The sequence below is a fragment of the Phyllobates terribilis genome, unplaced genomic scaffold, assembly GCF_046119375.1.
Source record: "Phyllobates terribilis strain yellow unplaced genomic scaffold, ASM4611937v1 Scaffold_2__4_contigs__length_985480577, whole genome shotgun sequence".
In the NCBI taxonomy this organism is placed as follows: Eukaryota; Metazoa; Chordata; class Amphibia; order Anura; family Dendrobatidae; genus Phyllobates; species Phyllobates terribilis.
The window spans coordinates 344,547,072-344,565,571 of record NW_027362762.1 but is presented as its reverse complement, the minus strand read 5'-3'; the positions used below and the strand labels follow the sequence as shown (position 1 = coordinate 344,565,571).

Genomic DNA, 18,500 nt, shown 5'->3' with positions numbered 1-18,500 from the left:
TTAGACCCAATTTTTTTTTATTTTCACAGGGGTAACAAGAAAAAAATGGACCCCAAAATTTGTTGTGCAATTTCCCCTGGGCACGCAGATACCCCATATGTGGGGAAAAAAAAACACTGTTTGGGCGCACGGCAGGGCTCGGAAGGGAAGGAGCGCCATTTGACTTTTTGATTGTAAAATTTGCTTGAATAATTAGCGGATGCCATATTGCGTTTGGAGAGCCCCTGTGTGCCCAAACATTGGAGCTCCCCCACAAGTGACCCCATTTTGGAAACTAGACCCCCCAAGGCACCTATCTAGATGCATAGTGAGCACTTGGAACCTTCAGGTGCTTCACAAATTGATTCGTAAAAATGAAAGTGTTTTTTTTTTTTCACTTTTTCATTTTTACGAATCAATTTGTGAAGCACCTGGGGGTTCCAAGTGCTCACTATGCATCTAGATAGGTGCCTTGCGTGGTCTAGTTTCCAAAATGGGGTCACCTGTGGGGGAGCTCCAAAGTTTAGGCACGCAGGGGGCTCTCCAAACGCAACATGGCGGCCGCAAAAAATTTGAGCCGATTTTCCATTCAATTTGTTAGCGGACACCATGTCGCGTTTGGAGAGCCCCTGATGTGCCTCAACAGTGGAGCTCCCCCACAAGTGACCCCATTTTGGAAACTAGACCCCTCAAGGATTTTATTAAGGTGTATAGTGAACATTTTGAACCCAGAGGTACGACACAGAATTTGATAACATTAGGTCATCATATTGAATAAGTTGTCAGTAGTCTTGAGCGCAAGTGCTCGCTACTTGAGTTTGCATCGGGTACTCAGGTATGCACCATGTACAGCATGTGCTCGAGTGACACGCTCGAGTCCCTGCTCCACATGTTTCAAGGTTATTAGACACCCAAAAAAAACATGCGGGGATCGCTCGTGCATGGCAGGCAATCCCCACAAAGTTTTTTGGGCCGTGAAGCATATGGGGCGGAGACTCGAGCATGTCACTCAAATACCCACGATACTCAATGCATACCAGAACACCCGATGCAAACTCAAATAGCGAACACTAGTCGCCATATCGTCATCTTTTTTTCTTACTTTTGAAAAAAATCCCAACCCCATCACAACCCTAACCCTAGCACAACCCTAGCCCTAGCACAACCCTAGCCCAACCCTAGCCCTAGCACAACCCTAGCCCTAGCACAACCCTAGCCCTAGCACAACCCTAGCCCTAGCACAACCCTAGCCCTAGCACAACCCTAGCCCTAGCACAACCCTAGCCCTAGTTTATTTTTTACGCCGTTCCTCGTGCAGTATAAGTGATTAGACGACCTTATTCTTCGGGTCGGTGAGACTACAGCGATACCAGAATCATATGGGGTTTTTATGACTGACAGCTGTCGTCATATTTTGAGAGCTATAATTTTTCCAGATTTTGGCAGACAGTCATTTGACTGCTTGTTTTTTGCGGGAAGAGTTGACGTTCTTATTGGTGCCATTTTCAGATCGCTTTCTATTCCGATTTTTGGGAGGCAGAATAAACAAAAACCAACAAATCAGGAATTTTTTTTATTTTTTATTCTGTTCCGCGTGTGGTAAAATTGATAAGGCAGCTTTATTCTTCGGGTCAGTACGTTTACAGCGGTACCACATTTATATCGTTTTTCTATGTTTTGCACTTTTACATAAAAGCAATTTTATAGAAAAAATTAATTTTTAGCATAGCTTTATTCTGAGAGCTATAACTTTTTTATTTTTCGGCTGATGGAGCTGTATGGTGGCTTGTTTTTTGCGGGACGAGATGACGTTTTCAGCGGTACCATTTTTATTTATATTCGTCTTTTTGATCGCGTGTTATTCCATTTTTTGTTTGGCGGTATGGTGATAAAGCATTGTTTTTTGCTTCGTTTTTTTTTTTTTTTACCGTGTTCACTGAAGGGGTTAACTAGTGGGACAGTTTTATAGGTCAGGCTGTTCCGGACGCGGCGATACCAAATATGTGTACTTTTTTTTTTTTTTTTTTTATAATAATATTTATTGATGGGTACATTATATTTTTATTTTTGGTGAATTATTTTTTTTTAAAATATTTTTAGAATTTTTTTTTTTCCCTCACTTTCTGATAAAGTATAAAAACTATTACTTTGTCCCACTATGGGACTTTCACTTTTTTTTCTCTGATCGCCTGCATGGCACAGGAATGCACCATCCCTGTGCCATGCAGGCTGTCAAGCGCTGGACAGGGAGAAGATAGTTTGGAGATGCACTGCGCATGTCAAAAAAATCTTCCTGCAGTCTGGTGACCCGGATGTTGTCATGACGACATCGAGTCGTCATGGCAACATCCTGGAAGCCGCAGCAGACATCGCTGGAGGCCGGAAGAGGAGGTGAGTATCGGCGATCACCTCCCCTTGCCACCGCAATGCTGCGATCGACTTCGATCGCAGCATTACGGGGGTTAATGTGGTAGGAGCGGTGCGGGACCGCTCCCTGCACATAGCCCTGGGTGTCAGCTGTGACAATCAGCTGACACCCGGCGGCGATCGCGCCCGCACAGCCTGTGTGCGGGCGAAATCGCCAGGGCGTACTAATACGTATCAGGTCCATAAGGCCCAGGGCACAGATACGTACTAATACGCCCTAGGTCGTAAAGGGGTTAAAAAACAACTAGACTTGGGAAGACCTAACAGTTGTACTGGCAACTTCCTTCATGTTGGTGTTACAGGGAACGGTTGCCTGCGGCCACCACACTGCTTCTTCCTGCCTGTTGAGGTGCTCTGCCTCCTTACCCCTGTGTGCTGCTCTCCTCGCTCTGCATGTCCTCCTGCCAGGTTGGGTCAGTTACTATATCATCCACCACCTCCTCTTCCGCACTCTGGTCCTTCTCCTGACTTTCTGGCAATTGTGTCTCATCATTGTCCACCTCTTGTAACACTTTCCCACCGTCGCCTTCATGTGACTGTGGCTGCGCAAATATTTTGGCATTGCTACATGCTATCTCCTCTTGCCCCGCTTCAAGTAGACCGGGCGAGAGGCCCGAATCTATAAATGGAAAAGTGAACAGCTCTTCGGAGTGTACCCGTGTGGGATCTGTTTTCTCTGGGTACTTAGGGTGGTGGGAGGAAGGAGGTTCAGGGTGAGGAATATGCGGTCCAGACTCACGGCTACTGAGACTCGACCGTGTGGAAGACAAGGTGGTGGTGGCGGCTAAGTGACTGGAAGCATTATCCGCTATCCAACCAACAACCTTTTGACACTGCTCTGTGTTCAATAGCGGTGTTCTGGGGTCCCCTATTAATTGAGACAGGAAGGTCGAGCGAGAAGATGTGGGTGTTTGCTGTGGCACAATTACAGCTTGTCCACGGCCTCAGCATGCACCATCACGTACAGTTCCCCGTCCCTTGCCAATTTTAAATGGAGGACAATATCTTCCACGCTTACCACAAATGACTGAATTTGGAGCGAACGTATATGTGATCCGCGTGACGGACAAACCACAGTTTTAAATACCTGGCCTGTAGGTAACTATTTTGAACAGCAAACTAGTGTCAATAGCTTCACTGACACACTGAAACAAATTTTTAATGGAGGCCAGAAATGGTGGTATTTTCAGCGCAATTATATGTGATCCGTGTGACGGACAAACCAGTTTTAAATAGCTGGATTTTTAGCGCTGTAATATGGAAAGGACCTGGCTGTATTCTGCAGTGCCAACAAGCAAATGGTGCAGAAGAACTGCGTTCTCTGGATTACTTTTTAAGCAAATAATGAGGATCAAGATCCAAAAAAATTACCTGGGCCTATTTCTAGAAATATCTAACAGCAGCAGACAAAACTGGAATGGAGCCTCTTGTGCTATGTGCACTGCAGTCGGCTATATACACTGTCTGCCTGCCTATATACACTGCCTGCCTGATATCTCTGCAGATGGATTAGTCCCCAGAAGGACTGTTTGTTGAGATGGATATGTGTCTCTAATATAGTTTGGTATATCTACACTAACTAGAAATAAGCAAATCTCTCCCTAGCACAGCAGCACCTCTCCTTACACTGTCTGATTCCGAAGTGACTGTGACAAGCATGGCGGCGCCAGGTCTGAAATAGACCTGATGATGTTGTGCGGCCAGCAAATCAATGTAAAGCCACAGCCAACATGGCTACGGCATTACAGTGAGTGGCAGGCAATCCCTGCATGTTCATTGGCTCTGTAAAGAGCGCCAAACATACAGGGAGGGGACCCGAGCTCCCGCCGAGCAACCCCGGAAATACTCGGCGAGCATCTCGAGCAGTGAGATGCTCTGGCGAGCACCGAGCATGCTCGCTCATCACTAATGAGGAGCAGAGCTGGATACCGAAGACAGCGATCGGGGAGTATATTAACACGCTGACATTACATGGGACTGCATCCTAATAAAGCTGTTTGCATAAGGGTATGTGCCCACAATCAGGTTTTGCTGTGGATTTCTAGCTGTGTGTTTATGCAGCATCAAACCCACAGCGGCCAGATGTTACAGCATAGTGGATGGATTTCTGGACATCCCATGTCCACTATGCGTCTCCGTGCTACTGCAGATCAACCGCGGAAACTGACATGCAGTGTGTGGACCCGGAGCATGTCAATTTCTCTTGCAGGTCCGCTAGTGGACTTTACCTATAGACTTGCTTCAATGAGGAAAGTCCGCATGTGAACAAAAAAAAAAACAAAAAAAAAAAAAAAAAAATTGTACCGCTCATATGCATAAAATGAGGGCGGAAGCCGCACGTCTGTTCAGTAGCATCAGGCTGCAGGCGGCTTCTGACTGTGGGCACATACCCTAAGTGTTACATAGGGGCAATACACATATGGGAGACCTCAGAATTTTATACATGGATCTTCTGTCATATTAGAGGCTTTTTAATATTGTGACTTAGGCTGCGTGCCCACTATTCGTTTTTCAAGCGTTTTTGCCGTGGAATTTCCGCAGCGAAAACGCTTGGTAATATGTGCCCCATGGTCCCCAATGATAATCCGCATGTCCTGTGCACATGCTGCGGAAAAATACGCAGCATGTCCATTAATCTTTCGGACACGCAGCGTAATTGCCGCCTTTGACTTGCATTGAATCGCTTAATATCCGCATGACTACATGTGCACATGCGGATATTAAGTGATTCAATGTGCGGATGGTACCCGGGTCTGGAGAAGAGGAGACTCTCTTCCAGACCCGGGTACCATAGTACCTGTTAAAAAAAGAATTTAAAATAAAAAATAAACATTATACTCACCTTCCGATGTCCCCCGGTCTCCTGTACGGCTTCGCGATGGTCTAAAAGGACCTGTGGTGACGTCATTTAGTCATGTGACAGGTCACGCGACAACTGATGTCGGACGCATCGTACATGAGACCGGGAGCCATCGGAAGGTAAGTATAATGTTTATTTTTTACCATTTTTATTCTTTTTATTAACTATTACTTGGTCACACTATATAAATCCATGTCGGTTGCATGGATTTATATAGTGTGACCAAGTTGTCAACCACTTTCCAAGTGATGCTAAAAATCGCTTGGAAAAGCGCTTGATAACCCGTTTGACAAACGCTTCTACCTGGCAGGAAAAACGCATGTAAAATCCGCATGCATTTTTCCTGCCAGGGAGATGCGGAAAAAGTCTGCAGCATTTCTGCATCCTGGGCACTTAGCCTTCGGCTGCGTGCCCACTATGCGTTTTACAAGCGTTTTTGCTATGGAATTTCCGCAGCAAAAATGCTTAAAAAACGCTTGCTAATACGTGCCCCATGGTCCCCAATGATAATCCGCATGTGCTATGCACATGCTCCAGAAATTTCAGCTGCGGATTATCATTGCAGAAAAATACGCAGCATGTCCATTAATTTTGCGGACACATAGCGTAATTGCCGCTATTGACTTGCATTGAAACGCATATTATCCGTGTCAGCACATTTGCACACACGGATATTATGCGATTCTATGTGCGGATGGTACCCGGGTGTGGAGGACAGGAGACTCTCCTCCAGACTCAGGTACCATAGAATCTGTTAAGAAACAATTAAAAATAAAGATTATACTTACCTTCTGATGGTCCCCCGGTGTTTCCTCCGCTCCGTCTGGTCTGTTGTATGGGTCGCGGTGGTGTGAAAGGACCTGCCAGGACGTCATTTGACAGGTCATGCGACCGCTGACGTCGGCAGTCGCGTGACCTGCCACATGACTCAATGACGTCATGGCATTGACATGATGGGGGCCATCAGAAGGCAAGTATTATCTTTATTTTTTACCATTCCTATTCTTTTTTTTTTTTAACTATTACTTGGTCACACTATATATGCCGGTTGCATGGATTTATATAGTGTAACCAAGTTGTCAAGCACTTTTTCAAGTGATGCTAAAATCGCTTGGAAAAGCGCTTGATAACCCGCATGCGGAAATGCAAGTGAAGAACGCTTGACAAACGCTTCTACGTGGCAGAAAAAACGCATGTAAAATCCGCATGCGTTTTTCCTGCCAGGGAGATGCGGAAAAAATATGCAGCATTTCTGCATCGTGGGCACTTAGCCTTACAGGAAATTAATGCACTATAAATTGAAGTTTTTTGGGTGAATATATGGAAAAGCCGTCAAATTCAAAACGATCCATTCACCTCTAGTTTGTAGACTGATCTAAAAGAAGCCCCGACAGATCCTGGACTCCTCAAATCATCTGAAGAAGTCCTGTGTAGGGATGAGAGGACCCGTGGATGTTTGGGTTCGACCAAATCTTGGTCCAAAGTTTGATTCGGGTACCACAACTCTACCTGAACCCCATAGAAGTCAATGTGGACCCAACCTCTCTCAAACACTAAAACTGACTTTTGGGAGAAGTCTGTGTTCAGAGTTCAGCACAAGGGGTCCGGAGTTCAGCACCAGACACAAGGGGTCCGGAGTTCAGCATCAGACACTAGGGGTCCAGTATAAGCCCTTTGCTCATCTCTAGTCCTGTGGTGTCAGATTCCTCAGCTCTACCATTTTCGACCTTCCAGTTAAAGGACTGACTGTTCCCTACACCCCAACATATCCCATCCCCCACAGACAGGCGCCATGGTCACCAGTGTCAGTCACCTCGCCATCAGTGGTGGTAATGTGCTGGCTGACCTGTGAGGACAGGGTGCATGTTACAGAGCAGATATGTGCACGGGTCTGACATGTTATACACCAGGAGACACGGACCGCTGGCGGCCATTCATAGTAGTGTCTGTTAGTCCCGTGCTGCGGGCTCAGCGCACCTCTATATGTGCTGGACACGACGTTCAGGACATGTGCCGGGAGAGCTGTCCGCCGTCATTACCTTGGATTCTCCCGACGTAACTCTCTTCTCCATGTGTAGCTGCGCTGTGAGTGCTGAGCCGGGAGTCCGCCTGAAATACAAACTTCGGGCACCGCGCTCTCATTGGCTGGAGAATCTGAGCACGTGTCCATGACGTCACCGTTATCAGTCTCCTGATTGGTGGATTGTCAATGTTACATGCAAATGATTGTTAGATGCCGGTTGCAGCACAGCAGTACAGAGGTGTGATGTGATGTTAGGGGCATAACTCGTCCTTCCTTCAGCTGCCATCTGGGCACACTCCATAGCAGCATGTGGTTTCTAAGCCCTGTATAACGTTTCACTGTCATAACGGCTTGAACGATGTAACCAGCCTATCGTGTTCCTGTCGGATTGCTCGGCGCTTGATTAATCAGCCGGCTGTGGTAATAAGCAGCTCATCCATTTAGTTGCGCTCGTATTATAAGTGCACTACCGTAAAGTGTTGTAAAAGTAACGGTAGCCTCATTGCTTCTTGATAATAATCAAAAGCATTGCATATTCCTTATACAGGCTTTTGGACAGCTGTCTCCAGTATTAAATATGGCCGCTGTGGGTTCAGTCGCCAGTACACAAGGTAGATGACCGATGCTTGGATTTGACGGATCAGGAAGCCCGCAGCATGGCTGGCAGCAGGCTGGAGAAGCTGGGCACTGTGTTCAGCAGGTACATGAGGTGCCCTTATTGGGGGATGGACTCTGGGTTGCATGGTGATGTGGTGCTCGGGGTTTATTAATAACCAGTATCATCACTTTGTATCTGTTTTTGAGATCTTTTTTTCTTCTTGTATATTATAATCCTATTAATTGATTACTTTAAATGTATAAAGTACCGTCATACCCCTTTTTGGTCATGTGATGATCACTTTTGACCATCCAAATCTAATGGATAAACCGCTGCAGTGAGAGGTCGCGGTGACATTGTCACCGATCACAGGGGGTTTGACAATGCATGCAGTCATTACGGGGGAGTCTTGTCTGTGGACGGCCCTTTATATCCAAACACTAGTGGACAAAGCTAGAACAAAGCCCCTGTGCAAGAATAAGATATGGCCCTCTGCAGCCCAATAGCTGATCACAATGCACGATTGCACATGCTTTGGAGGTATTAGTGGCCCCCTTACCTCTTGGGCCCCTGTGCGACCACACAGGATGCACCAATGCTATGTCCACCGCTATTACTCCATGAGTGTGTCCGTATTCAGGCAGGTGTGTGTAAGTGTGGCCTCTGTCTGATAGGACACGAGATCTCATGCGTGCTGGAGTAATAAAGCACAAGGAGAAGCCCATCTGGTACGATGTGTATGCTGCCTTTCCACCAAAGAGAGAACCAACCTACGAGAAACCGCTGAACCGCAAGAACAAGCTGCCGGATAATGTGCCAGAGATCCTGTACAGCGAAGATGTCATCCGGGCGTAAGTGTGTCTGCTGTGCTTGGGTAGGGCGGCTCATACATGCAGTAAGGAGAATGGGTGTCATCTGATTGCTACACTGCATTCTGGCACCCGCTCGTTGCGTTCGTGTCCCCACAAAACGGGATTTGGATTTATGCCGCGACGGGGCCATAGACTATAATGGTCCGACAGAGTGAGGTGTGCTCTGTCGTGCATCATTTTCAGGAGTGTATTCCTGCTGGAATCAGACACAAAGACGCAGTCTACTACGTGAGCGTCCACCTCCAGTACACAGCAGAAAATGATGTACAGCGGAGCACACCTTCACTTTGCCGGCAACATTATAGTCTATGGCCCCGTAAGTGCTTGCTCCCGAATCCCGTTTTGCATGGGGTTCAGACCAATGAATGGGCGCTAGAACACAGCATGAAAGCACCCTAAGAAGGGCAGGAGGAATTACTCTCATATAGTCCCATCATGAACCTACTGGTAAGGCCTCATTCAGACGTTCCTTCTTCATGTACCTGTTTTCTTTGTGTTTTACATGGAGAGAGTACATTCCCATTATAATCTGTGGGGTTGTTCAAATGGCTGTTTTTTGTTTTTACAGACCATGTGTGAAAATTAGCAATACAAGTCTATGAGTCCATGAAAACCACATACAGCACTCAGATGACATCAGTGTGCAGTCCGTGTATTTATCCATATGTGAAAGTCACTGATGGTACATACTGAAACACTGAGGACATTCAGACATTATGTTCTGCATGTAAAAAAGGAGTGATATCTGAATGAGGCCTTCCTGTGAGCTCACTCTGTTTTTTATGTGCTCCTCTTAGCCAACAGTACAGTATTTTCTATGTTTGCTAGGACTAATAGACCCATGTCTGCAATATTTTGTCCCTTACAAGGGGTGAGAAATTCAGCCAGACCTACACAGAGACTTTGGCCATGACACACGTCCAAAGATTATATCATATATTAAAGAGGTTTTCCAGTTTCAGAAAACCGCTGCCCCCCCCGGCTGTAGTTGTGTTTTTTTTTTAAATCACTTCATATTCCCTCCTCGGGTCCAGCACAGAGTCTACATCGCTGCTCCCAGTGTCCGTTATTGTCTGCAGCCCTGACATCACGCAAATCAGTGAGCTGAGTGACACGAGGCTTCTATTCCGCTATTGGCTGCAGCGCTGTCCCCATGATGTTAATGCTGCAGACAAGAATATACAAAAGCAGCTGTTTGGTCTCCGTACTTGACCTGGACCCAAGGAGGATGAGTAAAGCAAGTATGTTTGTTTTTTTTCTTAAAACAAACTACAGCCGGAGGAGAGACACAGATCTGAGATCAGAGGAATGGTGCCTGTCCAAGTGGCAAGTATAGATTTTTTTTTTTTTTAAATGTATGCAGCACCTTGGGGCCATCAATAAGGGGCTGTCCATTAGTGACCAACCCCTGTAATGTGGTGTGACCGTAAGTTTGTCGCAGCTGTGACTTAAATGTCCAGCAGATTTGGATCCTCTGCAACTTTTTTGTTGCTGTCACAGTAACTTGCTGATGGCGAAAAGACCAGGTTCACTGTAATTCTGGTGCAATGTGGCCCTGACAGTTCGATATTTGACCGTGTGACTATGACCTGGCTAAAGTCGCTATGTAGCTCAGCCTAATCATTATATACCAGTAATGTTACATGCATTAGAAATGGTTGGTTACTTTATTTGGTGTAAATTCCTTTGTTGGTAATGTATTTTTTTTTACCAGTGAGTGGTATTGCTGTTTTGACAGTGTTATTTTCCTTTCTGCTCAGCAAATTTTATGAGACGTATGGAAGCTCGGGAATATTTCATTTGTACAGAAAGAACTTCAGATCTGTTTGTGAAAGGTAAGATGCATGACCGATTAAAAATAGTAATTATTATCGAGATTTATGAAATTTAGGTAGTTGATATATTGCAATTAGCATGAGATTATGTGCTATAAAACTAAGACAATGCTGATTCCACACGGACCGAGTATGGCCTCAGGTCTCCTGATCCTAAATCAATAGTTTCATAGACATATGTGAGGCTGTTGAGTGCAGGTCTCTTTATTGAATGGGAAAAAAATGCTTAAAAAAATGCACGTATTTTACTCAGAATTTTTTGTGCCATCAGTATTGCAGCAGTTTTTTCTTCTGCAAATATTGAACATGTGCACAAAGCCTTAGAAAGAAATTAACTACTTAAATCGCTGTGTTTCCAGTAATACTACAGCTTCATTTTAGTGTCTTTTATGGCTGCATTACCTGAACCTCCGGTGGCTTAACAGAACCACACGTAGATTACCATAGAACTGCAAAATGTATCCATATTACAGCTCTCTAAGGCTGCGTGCACACGATGCGTTTTTCATGCGTTTATGCTGCGGAAACGCATCAAAAACGCATGGTAATCCGCACCCCATGGTCCCCAATGGCATTCCGCAATGTCAATGCACATGCTGCGGATTTTTCCGCAGCGTTTCTGCAGCGCAAATAAATCCGCAGCATGTTCATTAATTTTGCGGAAGCGCCGCCATTGACTTGCATTGAGACGCATAGAATCCGTGTCTGTACATTTGTACAAGCGGATTATATGCGTCTCTATGTGCGGATGGTACCCAAGTCTGGAGGAGAGAAGACTCTCATCCAGACCTGGGTACCATTGTACCTGTAAAAAAAAGAATAAAATAATAAATAAAGTTTATATTCACCTGTCCGGCGGCCCCTGCAGCGCTTTTCCTTTCAGGACCTGAGATGACGTCGTGGTCCTGTGACTGCAGGCTGTCTCGCGAGATGGCGGCAACCCGGAAGAAGCCAGGACGAGCGCTGCAGCACACGCGGCGGGGGATCGGGGGTAAGTATAGCTTTATTTTTTTATTTTTACGGTCACACTATATAAATCCATGCCTTTTGCATGGATTTATACAGTGTGACCTAGTTGTCAAGCACTTTCCAAGTGATGCTATCGCTTGGAAAGTGCTTGTCAGTCCGCATGCGGAAACACATGCGTTAATGCATGTGGATACGCATGTGAATCCGCATGTATTCCGCATGTATTCTGCAGGAAAAACGCATGCACAATCTGCATGCGTTTTTTATGCCAGGGAGATGCAGAAATGCTGCAGAAATTTTCTGCTTCATTTCTGCATCGTGGGCATATAGCCTCAAGCAACCTTACATAAAAGCTGGAGGGGACAAAGGAGACAAAAAATGTCCTCAAATGTGAAAATTAGACACAACATTCGTGGCTGCAGTGAATCACATACACATGTACTGTGGCCTCTTGTATCCATCTGTATTCTCCAATACCAATTTCACCTTTATATCAAAGTTATCAAGAAACCGTTCATACAGTGCTGTTGACTAATTTAGTGGGTGTTAGTTACTATGGCTGTGTCAGTGTCATGCTGTTAATTAATATGTTAAGGCTTTGTGCCCACGATGCAGAATTGATGCGTATTTTTCCTGAGCGTTTCTGCCTCTCCCTGGCAGAAAAAACGCATGCAGATTGTACATGCTTTTTTTCTGTCAGGGAGAAGTGTTTTTTAAACGTTTTTGCATGCATTTCCACATGCGGGTTATCAAGCACTTTTCCAAGCGATTTTAACATCACTTGGAAAGTGCTTGACAACATGGTCACACTATATAAATCCATGCAAACGGCATGGATTTATATAGTGTGACCAACTTATGCTGCTTTAAATGCAGCATCAATAGTGTAAAAAAGAATTAAAACGTAAAAAAAAAAAAAAAAAAATTATACTTAACTCTCCAGTGGCCCCCGGTCTCCTTCTCCGATGGCGTCCTCTGTCCTCGGCGTCCTGCGGTTTTCTGAAAGGACCTGCGTTGACGTCATTTAGTCAGCTGACAGGTCATGTGACTGCCGACGGCAGTGGTCGCGTGACCATCACATCACTAAGTGAAGTCACCGCAGGTCCTTTTAGAAAACCGCGGGACGCCGAAGACTGAGGACGCCACCGGAGAAGGAGACCGGGGGCCACTGGAGAGTTAAGTATAATTTTTTATTTTTTACGTTTTAATTCTTTTTTTTACTAATGGTACCCGGGTCTGGAGGAGAGTCTCCTCTTCTCCAGACCCGGGTACCATTTGCGCATTGAACCGCATAACATCCGCATGCATACGTGTATACATGCGGATGTTATGCGGTTCAATGCAAGTCAATGGCGGCGATTTCACCGCGATTACGCACAAGAAATGGTTTTGCTGCGGATTTTTCCTCAATGATAATTCGCAGCGGAAATTTCTGCACCATGTGCACAGCACATGCGGATTGTCATTGGGAAACATGACAGACAACTTAATAAGCGTTTTTAATGCATTTTCGTGGCAGAAATGGCGCCGCGGAAACTCATTAAATCCTCATCATGGGCACACAGCCTAAGGGTTTTCCACTTTTAGAAAAGTGGTCCCCCAACCATCAGGTACTGGTAAAACACACATTCAGATTTTATTTGCTGTTCCCCAGATTTAGCACCAACTTGTTGCCACTAGTCTTGTCTCTATGTTCTGACTCCAATAGTGACATCACGTCGACAGTGCACTTCACCGCTGCAGCCAATCACTGACCTTAGGAGCTCATGCTGTCTGCATTGGAGCCACTGAATTCAGTGATTGACCGCAGCGGTGATGTAAGCTATCGACGTCACTTCATCGCTGCAGCCAAAATACTAACAAAAGAGCAGGCGTTGGACTCGGGGGAAGGTGAGTAGTATCTGTATTTGTTTTTTACTAGTATCCGATCACTTGGGTGACCACTCTTAGAAAAATGGAATAGCATTTTAAAGTGCCATCTCGTTATGGGACTCCACATGCTTTATTCCAAGAGCGGATTGTGATTGATGATCCTGTCAGACTAAGGGCTCTTTCACACATCTGTGTTTCCAGTATGAGTGGTGACAGTTTCCACACGTACTGGAGACGCTGACACACGCAGACTCATTCAAATGAATGGGTCTGTGCACATCTCAGTGTGTTTCCACGGACCGTGTGCTCCACACGCTGACATGTCCGTTTTTTTGCGGATGCACGGTTCACAAAACGTCCCACACGGATGACATCTGTGTGTCATCTGTGTGACACGTACTGGCGCCTGGGAATCCGCGCCACAGTCAGCGCTGTTCCCAAGCGCCGGGTGCTTACCGCTGCCCCCGTCATCATTCCCTACCGGCGCTGCGATCAGCACCAACAGGGATAGTGATGAGGGTAATAGTGTCTTCTTCCGCAGTGTCCCTGTGTAAAAATAAGATTAAAATAATAAAATCCTTACACTCGCCTGTCCGGAGATTTCCCTCGCTGACGCCGGGGAGAATGAGACGCTCCAGCGAGCGGGCCCCGAAGCTGCACTGAGCTCAGTGAGTGCCAGGACACCACTACTGAGCTCCGCTCCGAGCCCCGCTCCAGCGGCTCATTCTCCCCGGCGTCCGCAGTCAGAGGATTACACCGTGGGACATCTCTGAACAGGTGAGTATAAGGATTTAGTTATTTTATTCTTATTTTTACTCAGGTACACTGCGGGAGCAGACTACTACTACCCTCATCATTGTCCCCGCTGGTGTTAATCGCAGCACCGGTAGGGAACCATGATGAGGGCAGGGAACAGCGCTAACTGTAGCGCTGATTCCCAGGCGCCGGTCCGCGTGATCCTGATGCGGCACACGGTTGCCCCGCGTGTGACACACATGGAACAAGGATATCTCCGGTTCCGGAAATATGCGGACACGTGAAACCAGCCTAAGGGAGGGAAGGTTATTGTTTGAGAAAAGCTTTCCTTGTTTAGTTGTTGCTAAATTAGATTTGGTTCTTGAGACCTTAAAGGAGTGCTCTAAGGCTGTTAAATGGTTATAATTCCTAAGTGCTTGTAAAAACTAGCAACGTTTAAAAATCCTCTCCACTCTCAAGAACAGTGATGCAAAGCATGGCACTCATGTATATTGAAGTAGTTTTTCAAGGTTTATTTCATTAAATCAGCAGAAGCATAATAAATGACGCGTTTTGGCTTTACCTGAGCCTCTTTTAAACAGATTGTTTGTTTCAAAAATGCTTGGATAGAGCCGAAAATCGTAATTTATGAAGTTTCTGTTGATCTTATTAAATAAACCTGGGAAAACTTCTTCGATATATGTGAGTGCCGGTCTTTCTATCACTATTTACAAGTTGGATGCCATCCTTTGACACAAGCACCACAATCTCAAGAGTGCCGACTGGATTTATAAGTGGACTCATTCTCAAGAACAGAGGGATTTTTAATTCTTCATGTTGTCGAAGTTACCGGCCACCATCCAGTGACCAGTTACCTAGGCAAGGAGCGCGTGCCGCATATAGGCTCAGTGCTACAGAGCATGTTGTGCCGCTTTGAAACTGGCCAGATTGCTGCACACAACTAGTCTCCTTGTGTTTCTCCATGTTGCAGAGGCAAAACTGCCTTGGCTAGCAGCATTGAAGAACACTCCGTTCAGGCCAGCGGCACGAGCATGCCATCAGCTCGAATTGTCAGTCTTCAGGAGATCATCTTCCTTGGCAATGAGGAAGTCATGGGGCAGAGGAGTGGTGCATCCATGAAGAAAAGAAGATGACCACATTCCTTTAAGGCCCCAATACTCATTTAGAGTAAAGTTGGCCAAACCCGTCAATTTTGGCGAGACCGAAGGACTATCTTTAAGTGTAAAGGGAGCCCCTTGTTCTTCTCTTAGAGAGGGATAAGAGTCACTGCTAGAGGTGTCTAGACCCGAATTGATGTTCATTTGGGCTATAAAGTACATGTGAACAATGAGGTTTAGTGTTCCCATAAAGCGACTATTGCGTCATTGAATCGTGAGAGGACATATCCATGTAATCTCAGGTTTACATTGGTCAGATAATAAGGAAAGGCTGTCTTCTATTGGGACATGGCTTCTGTTTATAATAGAGTCTTCACACATCAAGTAGAGTCATGTTCAAATACTGGTGTATTCTGAAAGATCTCATTCACATTAATAGGGTTTGTCAGGTTCCTGTTATTTTTTTATGGCGAGCATAGGGCCACACTGCATTAATTCTTGCAGTCGAAATAACCAAAAGGCTGGCAGAACCCATCAGTGCTAATGTGAACAGAGCCAGAGGAAGTCTGGTAGATATCTCCCTGAACTTCATAGTCGTGAAACATCTTCCCAGCTATGGCCCTATTAGTTCTTGTTCGAGTGAGTTTCTATGAAACTCTTAAAGACAAGTGATAGTCCATCAGCACTCAGCCTCTTGAAGATCAAAATGCAAATGCATTTGGTAATCTTCAGTTGTGGTATTTTAGTTCATCTTTTGGTTATTACAGATTTGTAGAAACCTACACAGAACTCCAGAAAGCAGGAGAAGTGGCAGAAGACAAGCTGTTTGACGAAGCATCAAAGGCATTACTTGCAGAAGGCATTATTTTAAGGAGAGCAGGTTACTCAGGGGTAAGTGAAATTGAGACATTTTTAATTTTTGAAAAAATGACAATGTTGTCCCCTAAATCAGATTGTAACCTCCTTCCCTAAAAATTACGTTACTCCGTCAAGATTGCAAGTGATTTACTGCAAACCTTATGTAAAGTTACGTCAGAGAGATGGCACGGGCAGAGAAGTTGTGCCCCATGCTATCCGCAGCAGGAGCCGTCTGTTACATACAGACAGGGCTCCTGATTCAAGTGCTGAGACTTGGAATTGTGGCGATTTCAGCACTTTAACCCTGCGTGCCGCCGACAGTGACAGTGGCATGTGAGGAATCTGACAAAGGGATATCTCCTCCTTTGTCAGCCCATCGGCAACCCTCCAGTGCAATTGCGGGGTGTCGATGGCAACAGGGACACCCTGACAATGACTTCCCTGTCTGTTATATACCTCAGCCAATCAGATCCCTCCGGGGGCGGGGCCTGCTTGGCTAACTGTCAATTAAAGATTGACAGTGGGGATAATGCACTGTAGCGCATAAGTACTACAGTGTATGTGATCAAAGAATCGCAGGTCCAAATCCCCTTGTGTGACTAATAACCACTATATAAAGAAAAAAATAAAATGGTTTAATTGCAGACTTTTCTTCAAAGCCCAGAAAACCCCTTTGAAGCCAGGGTTTGAATTTTTGGTCTTGATAAATTTCCCCCATAGTTGATGAATAAGGTTTAGCTTTAGATTGCGGGTGACTTTGAACAAGGTTAGATTAGTTAAAGCAGTTGTGTTGGCAAAAACATGAGGTTTGCTTAGGCACTGATTTTCCTGAAATTCTGCAATATACAAGTCAAAATTACATCACAATAGTAGACATTTTGCAAAGATTACAGGTCTTAAAGAGGATCTTTCTCTGGATTTCTTAATTTAAACGGAGTTCCTTCTCCAATTGGTGCTATGCCACTAATTTTGAAACAGCTTTTCTTTTTCTTCCGTGCACCTCTATTCGAACATTATGCCCCCGAAGGTAATAAAAATTACCCAATAAGAAGATTTCCCCTTGAACCAACTTAGAGTATACCACAGAAATTCTCTGTGGGTGTTTGCTTTTTCTCCATCCCTTTGTACCATTTTGAGCATAGGAGAGCAGCAGCACTGGAGAGCCAAAGCACAGGAGAAAAGCAACACAATGCATCACCTGTAACACAGTTGGGTCCAGCGCTCCTTTCCTGCTCTCCAGCGCTCCTTTCCTGCTCTCCAGCGCTGCGGCTCTCCTCCGGCGCTGCGGCTCTCCTCCGGCGCTGCGGCTCTCTTCCGGCGCTGCGGCTCTCTTCCGGCGCTGCGGCTCTCTTCCGGCGCTGCTGCTCTCTTCCGGCGCTGCTGCTCTCTTCCGGCGCTGCTGCTCTCTTCCGGCGCTGCTGCTCTCTTCCGGCGCTGCTGCTCTCTTCCGGCGCTGCTGCTCTCTTCCGGCGCTGCTGCTCTCTTCCGGCGCTGCTGCTCTCTTCCGGCGCTGCTGCTCTCTTCCGGCGCTGCTGCTCTCTTCCGGCGCTGCTGCTCTCCTCCGGCTCTCCAGCGCTGCTGCTCTAATGGTAAAGAGCTGATCACTGGGACACATTTAGGTTTCTTTGAAATTAGGTTTCTATTTCTTTTAAATTGGTATTATAGCCTGGATAAGCAATCATTATTAGATCAAGGGGGTTCGGCTTTCGGTATCTCAGCAATCAAACCTAAAGTTCTAATATTGATGGCTCTGAGCAAGTATATTGATACACTGACTAGTCCCCGCGGTAGTTTCTTTTAAGTAATCATGTACCCCTGCATCTTGTTGATCACATGAGGTCCAGTTAAGCTCTTTGTAGTAATGGATATCTGCTCCAGCTAATACAGAGGGCTGATTCAATTGACCTTCCTCTTCTAATTCTCTTTCTAGGCTTCAAATCGTCAATCTTCTGCTCCAGGAAGCCAGTCGGAGTCAGCGGTGAAATCTGCCAATGAAGAAACCTCTTGATAAGAGTGATGGACAATCCTCTAGGTTGTGACTATTTGTACAATATGGATGTCTTGTATGATGACTGTACAACCTCTAGACATTGAAATAGAAATATTGCAAATTAAACACTGTTTCATGTATCTAACCTTGTTCACTGGTTCATTAAAGTTTTATTTAAATTAGTGGGAAAGAAATGCCTCAAATTTCTCTGAATGCTGATAATAATCTTCTCTGTTTTTAGTAATATGGAATTGATTCTAGTAGATGAAGAGCTAAAAGCAGCTACCGGTTGAAGGGGTTAATATCACTGTCTGCAGAGGTGAAATCAGTATGTAGGATATGTGATTGCTGAGGCATTCAATGG

The 18,500-nt window shown here is 45.5% G+C and overlaps 2 protein-coding genes across 5 annotated transcripts in view; one reads left to right on the top strand and one right to left on the bottom strand.

The window, feature by feature from the left end:
• The window catches only part of HJURP (Holliday junction recognition protein), a 50,417-nt gene extending 42,996 nt beyond the window's left edge, over positions 1-7,421 (bottom strand). For 2 of the 4 annotated variants that reach the window (XM_073664588.1, XM_073664587.1), the window contains exon 1: positions 7,306-7,421. In XM_073664588.1, the coding sequence (XP_073520689.1) occupies positions 7,306-7,338 (33 nt within the window). In that variant the 5' untranslated portion in view covers positions 7,339-7,421. Of the gene's footprint in view, positions 1-7,243 lie in introns of all 4 variants that reach the window. The other 2 variants (XM_073664589.1, XM_073664590.1) reach the window with 2 other exon arrangements.
• Positions 1-18,276, top strand: part of MRPS23 (mitochondrial ribosomal protein S23) — a 79,398-nt gene extending 61,122 nt beyond the window's left edge. Inside the window, exons 2-6 of the mRNA XM_073670439.1 lie at positions 7,837-7,989; positions 8,562-8,738; positions 10,520-10,594; positions 16,056-16,179; positions 18,077-18,276. Coding sequence (XP_073526540.1) covers positions 7,946-7,989; positions 8,562-8,738; positions 10,520-10,594; positions 16,056-16,179; positions 18,077-18,154 — 498 coding nt within the window. The 5' untranslated portion in view covers positions 7,837-7,945 and the 3' untranslated portion in view covers positions 18,155-18,276. The remainder of the gene's footprint in view (positions 1-7,836; positions 7,990-8,561; positions 8,739-10,519; positions 10,595-16,055; positions 16,180-18,076) is intronic.
• The last annotated feature ends 224 nt before the right edge of the window (positions 18,277-18,500 follow it).